Source organism: Stegastes partitus, unplaced genomic scaffold (genome assembly GCF_000690725.1).
Source record: "Stegastes partitus isolate 25-593 unplaced genomic scaffold, Stegastes_partitus-1.0.2 Scaffold2217, whole genome shotgun sequence".
In the NCBI taxonomy this organism is placed as follows: Eukaryota; Metazoa; Chordata; class Actinopteri; family Pomacentridae; genus Stegastes; species Stegastes partitus.
The window spans coordinates 16,826-27,906 of record NW_007579948.1 but is presented as its reverse complement, the minus strand read 5'-3'; the positions used below and the strand labels follow the sequence as shown (position 1 = coordinate 27,906).

Here is an 11,081-nt window from a genome sequence, read left to right as displayed (position 1 = left end):
CTTCAGCGTGAGGGAATCAGGATTGTTATGTAATTACTACCACTGTATCTGTATCACTCCACCAGCACATTTATCAGGCTTTTTATCTCCCCTCACTGGATTATCTTGACACCACAACCTGGGCCTTTTCTTTTTCTTTCTTTTTTCAGAGAATCAGATGAGAGCGGATGCAGAGATGACAGGCCGTAAATGAGTTTCCACGGAGTGATTGAAGAACTACAGTGGGAGTTCACGAGCCGGGTGATGTAATGTCGTTATTTTTGGAATGCAATATTGGAAGTCATGGAACAAATGGAATTATAAAACGACTTTGCCGGAGTCCAGAATGTGAGTCATGGGCTCAGAAAAAAAGTGTGGAGGGGGGAGAAGAAATGACCTATATTTCTGTTTTGGGTGGTGACAGTTCCTGCCATGCCACTTTTAGCGAAAAACTTTTGGACCAAGTGCAGCAGTTTGAAGCAACAGTGATGGAGTTTAAGGGAGGAGGAAGGGAGGGAAGACTGACTTTTTGATGTTTGATGAGGGAGGGAGTAAAGGTGTGTGTTCTGTGCAGACTGAGAGGGAGGGAGAAGGAGAGAGAGGGAGAGGAGAGGGTGAGAGAGGTTTCTTCTCAGTAGTTCCTCCTCTCAATCTGATACCGGCAGGCTGTCTTGTGTTTTTTTTTTTCTCTCTTCCCTCCTCGGCTGCGGTGAAACTTCCACCAGGTAAGGAAAAGCGACCAAGACACTCTGACACGAGCGACTTTATGACACGACTCTGCATAATAATAATCCTCAGGCTTTAAAAAAAAAAAAAGAAAGAAGAAGAAGAAACAGCCGGCGGCGCGTTTGCGTGCTTGCAGAGACGTGCAGCAGGATTGGAGAAGTTATTCCCAAATCGCCAACTCAGCAGCAGCAGCTTCTTTTTCCTTTTCCTTTTTTTTTTTTAATGAAAAGTTAAACCTGCAGTAACATCGCGACTTTTGTGCGTGTGTTCTGACTTGTGTAAGTGTGTAAGTGTGTGTGTGTGTGTGTGGTTTATCCGGACTGCAGCTGCATGCCAAACTGATGCTCTGGCGCTGTAGACGTGGCTCCGTAAATGATTTCATTATGCATGTGTGTGTGTGTGTGTGTGTGTGTGTGTGTGTGTGTGTGTGTTGCGGTCGGTGTCGCTATCAGGCGGTGTGTGTGTGTGTGTGTGTGTTGAGTTTGTGGTCATGTTGCACGGTGCACACATGTTGGAGGGGGGTCCTGGTAACCTGGAAGGAGGAGGTGGTGGAGGAGGAGGAGGAGGAGGAGGGTGGATGATGAAGTTGTGATGTAACGCATTCATTTAGTTCTGTAACTCAAATGTGTGTGTGTGTGTGTAGGTGTGTGTGTGTGTGTGTGTGTTTTTCTTACCAATCATTTAATACACCAAAATGTGGTTGCATAACTTTTATCAGCTTTTATTGGTTTGTTCCCATTGGCAGCAAGAAAAAGTTATACTTCCTTAAGCTCAATAAAAACAACTCAGTCAAGCGATGGAGGCGTTCTTCCTCTCGGGTGATGTGACCTCTAAAAACTTGAGGGAACTTTAATAGAATTGAGGTCAGTGAACTCCCAGCGGCTCCCTCAGGGCTGGACTCTGATGCAGCTGTGGTCTGGACGCAGAGCAGAGACGTCTCTGACAATAGGATGCTGATAAGGCCTTCGTCCAGGGTGACTGCATTTAAAGATTCCCTTTAAAATAGAGTTTTTACCTTATCAGCATGTCTATATGGTGTTTTTTTTTATTCGCTAGGTGGCATATTGTGAGAGAAGTAAGCAGCCACAAAAGCATAGGTTGAGATTTATGGGGTTTTATATGTAACAAACCTGAAGAACCAATCATTTAACTTGCAGGGTGAAGCTTAAATATGTTTGAATATGTTTGAATACGCCTTCTGGTTGTTGGTTCAACCTTTAAAATCAAATTAGCATTTTTAGAAGTCTAAGGCCTCCTTCTTTAAAATGACTTAACTCTATGAAGTCCATGCCACTTCCTCTGCAGACCCCACATCACTGCCTGCAGCTCGAGCACACCAGCTCACCTACGAGTCTGTTTAATCGCTATTAAACTTCTCTACTGAAAGCTCCACTGGAAGTTGACAGGATTGGTTCTTTGGTTTGTTGTGTATAATTCTATGTGTTTGAGATTGGCGTCAGCACACTACACGGCTTTTGTTCAATCATGCTACATCTTCACGTGATGAACACTATACTGACATTTTAATAAGGTACAAACTTGATTTTCAAAGGAGCCTTTAAAAGACAATCACTCCTGGCTCCGGATGAGAATGAATAAATCAGCATTCTCTTGTCAGAGATATGGACGTCTCTTGACACAGTTGACTTTGGTGTGATCCATTTCCATCCAGGCTCCAGCTGCATGAGAGTCCAGCCCTGAGGGAGCTGCTCCGAGTTCACTGACCTCGACTTCTAGTGACACCAGAAACACGAGGAGACAGTGGAGAGGACTTGTCGACATTAACAAGCTCTGTCTTTCATTTTGGTTTTTTGGAATTTTATCAAGGATTGCCCTCCAAACTAGTGAGTTATTATATTTTGGCATGCAAACATTTGTGCTCTATAGCTGGATTAAATGTGTTTGTTTTGGTTGCCTGTTACGCAACAATGAATTGGTTTATTCGAGATTATGATGCATAAATTATTTGTCTGTTATTGAGATGATAGTTGATGAAATGTAATATGCATCATTGGCATAGTAGTGGTTTCCCCAGCAGACCCTGAAAACACTCGTCCTTGGACACAACACTTGACTTTGTAGGGGTTTGTTGTTTTACCTTTTTGTCTCAGCTGTGACCTTAAGCTCCTCGATGCTGAGCAGCTTGTGCAGCAGTCTGCCACCCCACTCAGCAATACCCCAACACCAGGACCCAGTCCAGTCCTAGTTTAGTCTCCTCTGTTTGTTGCAGAGGCTTTTATCGGTGTTAATGCAAAGCAGATGCTTTTCCAAATGAACTACAGCATCAGTGATATGTGGGCATGCTGTGTTATAAATGTAATTATAAGATACATTTAAGAACACAGTGTGTCAGCAGACTGTATGTTTGCTATAAATCTTACAAAATCTCTCTTTCTATTTAATCCCCTTCAATTTTTGCTGCATTTTAATTCTTGTCAGTAAATAAAAGCGTGCACAGGATCATCACGCTGTAGTCCTTTGTTGCTCATAATTTGGATTCATAACATTAACTGTCTTAAAATCTCTAAAACAACTTGTTGGGGACAGATGGAGCTTTTATTAAGATTTAAATTCTACTTGAACAAGCGTCTACAGCCAGCTGGGATTCATTCTCGGATTACCATGGGTATCAATGCTACATTTCATGGCCCTCAAATAATTAATTAAACTCATATTATTTCACTAAAAGCATGAAAAGGTTAACCTGCTGGTGCTATAGATGAAAAATCAGAGGATCCTTTATGATTTCCTCAGTCTGTTGTACATTTAATAGTTGTTGAAATACTTAATATGGACCAAAGTAATCAACAGACACACCAACAATCTCTGTCAGTTAAAAATGTGACTTCATCTGATGGGATGCAATCAACTCCATTATAATAAGAAGGTGTGTAACACTTTGTGCATTTGTCCCAAACCATCATGGTGCAAATGTAATAGTTTGGTGCATGGAGTCATACAGAGAGTAAATGCTTTGAATGTGATATGTAACCAAGTTTCACAACCCTGATTTCTACCAGGAAACCTTAACCTACTGTTAACCAGTGAGCAGCATGCTGCGCTGAGCTCAGCTTAGAGTCAGTCACACGATGGCAAGTGTGCATGACACAGGAGCTACAAGACTGATTCACTATTATGACAACAATGGTGGATTGGATGAGGGTGATCTACTGGCGATGTGTGGAAACACTTGGAAACCACACGAGATCTATCAGTGCTCGGCAAAACAACAACAGAACACATTTATTGTATGCATTTTTTAAAGCTGAAATTGCATTGCAGGCTTTAATGGTAATGTAGGTTAATTATAAATATGTTGAGGCTGCAAGGTGGAGCGGTGGTTAGCATCGTTGCCTCGCAGGAAGAAGGTCGCCGGTTCACATCCCGGTGAGGACACCTGGGATCTTTCTGCTCCATGTTCTCCCCGTGCAGCGTGGGTTCTCTCCGGGTTCTCCGGCTTCCTCCCACGAGGTCCAAAAACATGTTGAGGTTAATTGGTGATTCTAAATTGTCTGTAGGTGTGAATGTGAGTGTGCTTGGTTGTCTGTCTCTAAGTGTAGCCCTGTGATAGACTGGTTACCTGTCCAGGTGTCCTCTGCCTTCACCTTGAGTCAGCTGGGATAGACTCCAGCCCCCCATGACCCTAGTGAGGATTAAGTGGTGTATAGATAATGGATGGATAACTGTGTTGCACTTGTCTCAACAGACATTTAATATTTTAGTAGCGCAGAATTTTTAAAAATAAAAATGTGTTGTATAATTTTCAGGCTTTTGCTGCTGTACTGTAGAGGTACCAAAGTGTGAAACCCAAAATCTGCAGAATCCAAGATGATGCATAATTAGTTCATTTCACTGATTACCACTGAGTGTCGTGCTCAGCGCTGCCACCACAGACCAAAGGTTATACTGTGACAAGTTGCTCCTATCAGCATTTTTTTAAAAAAATGCTTCGTGCCACCAAGGGGTCGATGTCGGACGGTTCTGATTCCAGTTTACTTCTTCCACCAGCTTATTTGTGAATCGCTGTCTACATCTTACAGCAGACAGAAAGTAGTCCAGGTGAATTAGCCAAGAACTGCTTGTCAGGAGAACAGAGGTAATTTTCTGGATGATTTGCTGCACATGGATGCCGTTCTGTTTCCCTTTCGCTGTATGCTGCGTTCAAGCGAGAAGGATTTCCTGTAAACACAAACTGTCTGCTGGGGGAAAACTGTGGTAGCTACAGAACAAATATACAGTAGCATGTGGGAAACTTTAAAGCCTCCCCCCCAAATCTAATTGTTAGTGTCAGTGCAGTGAATCCACAGCTGACAGCTCTCCAAGAAAAAAAATCCAAATAATCGCTTGGATTTTCCACACGAGCTCAATGTTCCAGTGTAAGCACTTCCAAGCTGCACCAACATCCTGCTTGTGTGTGTTTTTTTTTCCTCTTACAACAAAAATGCAGATTTTGTTTGGGTAGTTTTCGAAGGGACTGTTGCCGTCAGTGCTACTTACCCAGGGGCGTGAGGTCAAGTCAGTGACTGAAATGAATATGATAAATCTGAGCAAATTTTTTCAAACATGTTGCGGAAATGAGCCGAGATGTGTCCTCTGACGTCTGACTGGCTGCAGCGATGAAGCAGATTCAGATAATGACTGCTTTGGATTGTTATTGTTCTATTTTGCCATCAGTAGTCAGATAAAAATGTTGAGGCAGACCTCCAGTCATTTCATTTTCTCACAGTTGTGCTCCATCCATCATCACAAATCCTGTTAACGTTCATCCATCACTGTAAAAACCCCGGGGAGTCTCTCTGGTATTTCTCTCATCTGTCTCCTCCCTGTTTATTTGGTTTCCTTTCGTTTTTTCCTCTTGTTCTTGTTTTTCTCTCGTGCTTTTCAGAGGATTGTTGTTTTCACAGCAGAAAAAGTAGAGATGGGTGGCAAGAAAGAGATGGAGACAGAACAGATGAAGGAAGACAGATAGAAATATGGAAACTGAGAAATAGTGAGACAGACAGCGAACAATAAGAACAATACGGAGAGTACAGCACAGACAGTGTGATTGTGTCGTCTACAAATTCCGCTCTTATCAGCTTTGTTTACCACATCAGGAGACAGCTCAGTTCACCGAATGCACTCTGATGAAGCCACTGTAGACGACCTGGCCGGCGCTAAACAACAGATAAACTAAAGACCCACATTTCTGTCAGGAAAAATAAAGATAAAAGGAAAGAATATTGAATTTACTCGTCAGGTATTCAGAAACCCAACGTGCTAATATGTGTCTTTACAGGATGTGTAAAAAGGAAACTGTTTGCTCATACAAATAACATGATACAGAAGCTCGGGGCTGCCGTCTAGTGTCGTCACAAGGTGGCAGTATAGGCAATAGTGGCTTTAATAAAAGGAGTAGAAGAAGCTGGAAACAAAGCTTAGATTTAAAAAGTAAAAACCAACGCAGAAGTGCCTCTAGAATACATACTTTCCAACGGCCACTAGGGGGGTGACTTCTCTGATCGCAAAAAGAAGAAGTCTGATTTTATAGAGGTCTGTGAGAAAATGAGCGTACAACTCACTTTGTTACCTCAATGAGTCGAAGATAACAAAAGATGAGGTAGCAGCTCATCAGTCATGCAAGTTAAATGTTTGCTTTGTCAGAACTTATTCAAAATAGGTGTTTCCATCTACCATGAAGCTCATTAGCTTCACTTCCTTACTTATCCCGTTAACGTCTGTTGGGACACTAGCAGTGTGTCAGATGATGCGCGGTTGCTTCGCCATTCCATTCGCCATTTACCCCTATCGAGGGCATCATCAGGGGCTAGCCCCCAATCCGCTAAGGTCCCCTGACAGCAGCTCCTCCCATGTTTTCCTGGGTCTCCCTCTCTTTCTTTTTACGGCGACATACAAGTTCCTGATTTTGTTGATGAACTGAGTACTACGGTGGACAAGTCCGAACCATCTTAGACGGCGGTACCGGATCTCTGTGTGAAGATCAACGAGGCCTAATTTTATACGAAGCTCATGAGCAGATGTGCGCATCGGGCTTGATGTGGTCCATCCATCTCAGCATGGATCTCTCCATGGCGCTCCAGGCGACTTAGATCTTCTTTCCTTAGAGGCCATCACTCGCAGCCATACAGCATGGTGCTTCGGATATAAGTGTTGTATACGTGGCCACGGACATCGGGTGATACGGACCTTGATGACAGGAGAGGCAACAGTTCTTTGAATTTCTTCCAGTCCGATCTGGTTCTAGTGATAGTGGCGAGATCACAGCCGCCGCCAGCACTAGACTGTATAAAAGATGGACGTAGCAACCGGCCCTGAAAAATGAAGCCAACCCGGAAGTGTCAAAACCTACGTCCACTAGCTGCTGGCTCCAAAAAGCCCTGGCTCCCATAGACTTGAATTGGAAAAGAAGTGATCACAGATCACCAAATACCGCATTCCTACAGCTCAGGATTTTTTTCTTATTAGTTTTCATAGTGAAATCCAGAGATCAGGTGGCCAATCTGAAAATAAATCAATACTGAATTTTTAAAAAATCGTCAACATTTTGCGGGGCAAGGGGTGTGGCTGGCTTGATTGACAGTCGGCAGCGACCATACAGACGAAGCGAGCAGAAGGCGGTAAATGTGGGCGGGCTGAGAGGGCCCGCCTCTCAATCCGTCTGACCAATCACTGCTCCGATGGCTCCGCCCCCCTCCCACGATTTTTGCGTCACTGGCTCCAAAAATCCAAGATGTCAACCAGGAAGTAGCAAAACCCTGGCTTCATTTTCTCAGTGCAGAAACCAACGGGTGACGTCACGGTAGCTACGTCCATCTTTTATGCAGTCTATGGCTCCAGCACATAAATTGTCTCCAAGATAACAAAAGGAGTCAACGGTTTCGAGCATGTGATCGCCAATAGCCACTTGACTGCACTGAGACTTTGGTTGGAAAATCACTTGCAGCAAGCGTTTAAACTTTTTTTGCAAAATGTAGAAAGTTTTGTCAAATTTTTTCCCTTTACGTGAACCTCTCATAAAAGTGCACATAAAAATACTTTATTGAAAAAAATATGGCTAACGTGATGTCTCACCAACAACTTTTATCAACAGTAAATGTCAGCTTTTTTAATCTCAACTGATTCAGGAGAAATGAAAGGTCCCAAAGAAGAATCTGTTCTCAATGTGGACCACTGATGGCATCTTTAAATATACATTAAAACGGCATTGACTCTTTCTTTGGCAGGGCTACATAGTAAAATGTGCTGACATATTATCACCTTTTAAGTTGACTGTGCAAGTAGAGGCAAGTAGTTTCCTTGTGGTAACACAGCTTCATGTGTCCTCCACATCATATAACATTAAAGTCTGTACATCGAGGATTGTGAGGATGCTTGGAGGAAAGCAAAAAAAACAGAACCTCGTGTATATTTTTTGAAGCAGCTGGCTTTCATGCCACATTCTTGCCTCGTGTGACACGGTGGTTAGAGGAACATTTCCTTGGCTGGAGGGTCCAGCTGCCCTGGATCATCCGTCCTAGAAACATATGTACTCAGTTTACCATAAGGCACTCTGGGTGAAAGCAGCGACTGAGTACCATATGTTCAGTGTTAGTGTTACTGTCACACAGACACTGGGTGAATATTATTTTTTGTCAATCTGTGTCAAATTTTAGTATTGTTGAGGTCAAGTTGTGTTCATTTTTTTGCTGGCGTCTAATATGTACACAATTCAGAGAGCAGCGGAAAAGAGAAACTGATGCATTGTGTCTGTGTGTCGGGGTGAAAGCATATCAGAATTTTCTGCTTTTGTTTCCACGTGCACTTGAGTCCGGATGCATGTGTGTGTACATATGGCTACATAATTCCCTCCTTTCTCTTCGTCAGTGTGCACTTTGTCTCCAGAGCTTTTTCTTTTTTTTTCTCAATCCAAAACCTCTGGATCCCACATGATAGCTCCACAGTAACGAGACAATCTGCGGCTCCGACCTTTTTTTTTTTCCCTGTGCCCTTGGAAGTGAAATGAACCATTCCTCCCTGTGCATCTGTGAGGTTCAACATTTTCCATATATTTCTTGATGCTGAAGAGTTTCTGGTTCATCCTGAAAGTTTTTGCAAAACCTGATGATTACTGTCAGTGTTTTCAACTCTTGAGAAGATGTTGTTATTGTCAAAAGGAATATTTTGGAGAGTTATCCACAGGAATGTGAAAAATATAGTACACCAGCAACCATTAAAACTGGCCAGAAATGTTGGTTTTGGGTTGATGGTTTTTCACTGGTGGACTTTTCAGAAGAGAGCACACAGATCTATAATCAACCTTCACTGTTTACGGACATGCAGTTCAACAAACATTCACTATAGCTGTAACTTTTCTTCACTCTCCTCACCTTGTTTTTCTTCCACCCTCAGGTTGTGACAGCCATGACGACGGTGTGTTTGAGGCTGCTTTTGCTCCTGCCTTTGGTTTGCTGCGTGCCCTCCCCCTCAAAAGCACCGTCCAGGCTCTGCAGACGATGCTGCGACCATCCAGAGCCTTCAGCAGCCACGGCTCAGTATCAAATGCCCGAAGTCCGAACCGTCATCAACATGACCATCCTCAAAGGTACCAGAACCTAGATTAGCTCCTGTCGACTCCAAACTGCGTTCAAGTTGAAGAAGCAGCACTTCAGGTGTAAATTAGCCGCTCCGGTGTGCAGCTCTTCTTGTCAGAATGAACATGAGAAATCAGGCTTTGAGACTTGTTTGTACATTTGACAGGTACAGTGTTTTTACCAAATAATACCGAGTTTGCAGGAAAGTTGCTTTTTAATTCTCTGAAACCTTCCAGGATTGCTCTTTCCCCTCCTCTTTTTTTTCTTTTTTACATTAATTACCGCTTCTGGTTTTTGAGATGTCTGTCTGACAGAGGTAGTCCTTAATGAGAAGGGTAATCACGTACGCTATAATGGAACAGTGCTGGTGAAGTGTAACCATGCATTGATGCTTAAGTGGAATTGAGACAAAAAAAAAAAGAAGAAAAAAAGAGACAGAGACTGTCTTTGAAAAGTAAATTAGATACTTCACCGAGAGAAGCAACCTGGAACCACTTTAAAAATCAGCCTCTCTTCAGCATTTCGTGAAGGAACCAGACAGCCAAATACGAGCAACTTTAATAGCTTTTGACAGCATCTGTCATAGAAAATTCTTATCTGCATGTGAATGTATGGAAGCCAGGAGGCAGAGAAATTAAATTAAGGAAGAGAGACATTTTGCTCCTAAAAAAAAAAATCTATCTACAAACCAGGCAAAAAGCACAACGGAACCATTTTATCTGTTTGCAGTCTGTAAAAGAAGCATGTCACTGTGTCTGTGTCAACATGGTTTAGAGGCACAGCATGTGTGAAAGTTAATAAGTCCTAAACAAGCTTGTTTTTCAACTCTAGCCTTTGCTACTGGAGATCTTTATGTGTTCAAAATTTGGGACTTTACCAGGAATGGACCTAAACTGTAAATGTTGATTGAACTTGAATCATTTGCGTCAGGTGTTGGCCTCAAATGGTTTAAGTTACTGACAGCAGAGAAACTTAATTTGTTCAAGTGCAGTCAACTTAAATGTAGAATAGTCAGAACCTAATATTATAAGTCAAATACACATCCTAGTTGTATTAAAATTATGAATATATAAATAAAAAAAATACTTGGGAGAATGCTACGCCCAGTCTAGGGGCACCTGAACGCAGCATGAATGCGCCGTCTTTCTCCGGTCCCAAGCAGTCACACCACAGCAGTTTTACCAGGACAAATAATAATTTATTTATAATAAATGTGAGGTTTACAACAAAGGGAATGATTAACTTAAAATAAGAATGAGCTCTACCGAAAATAACCAAAACGACACTAAACTAGGGGAGAATTCAACTTGCCTGTCAACATAAAAGTATTAAAAGTCAACACAAAAAGTCTGGCCTCGCTATCAAACATAAACAGGAGAAAAAATGGGTTCAAACAAAAAGGTAGCAGCTCGCTCTATTTACAGAGTAGACAATACAACGATGACGTGGTGCTGTGCCGGTTGGCATGACGGTGAGGAATGGCTCCGCCCATCTGAACCTCTCTCTGCACCACTGGCGACGTCCTCCCTCTGTATTTAAGACCGGAACTTCCGCTGATCAACCAATCCGGTCGTCGCTACGGTGCAGCCCTATTTACATCATAGACTGTATAAAAGATGGACGTAGCCTGCTAGCTTGTGCACTGAGAAAGTGAAGCCAGGGTTTTGCTACTTCCTGGTTGACATCTTAGATTTTTGGAGCCAGTGACGCAAAAATCGTCGGAGGGGGGCGGAGCCATAGGAGCAGCGATTGGTCAGACGGATTGAGAGGCGGCCCTCTCTGCCCGCCCACATTTACCGCCTTCTG

General features: G+C 42.8%; 1 protein-coding gene across 1 annotated transcript in view; it reads left to right on the top strand.

The window, feature by feature from the left end:
- The first annotated feature begins 544 nt into the window (after nt 1-544).
- The window catches only part of LOC103374348 (complement C1q tumor necrosis factor-related protein 1-like), a 20,853-nt gene continuing 10,316 nt past the window's right edge, over nt 545-11,081 (top strand). Inside the window, exons 1-2 of the mRNA XM_008304426.1 lie at nt 545-704; nt 9,094-9,286. Coding sequence (XP_008302648.1) covers nt 9,106-9,286 — 181 coding nt within the window. The 5' untranslated portion in view covers nt 545-704; nt 9,094-9,105. The remainder of the gene's footprint in view (nt 705-9,093; nt 9,287-11,081) is intronic.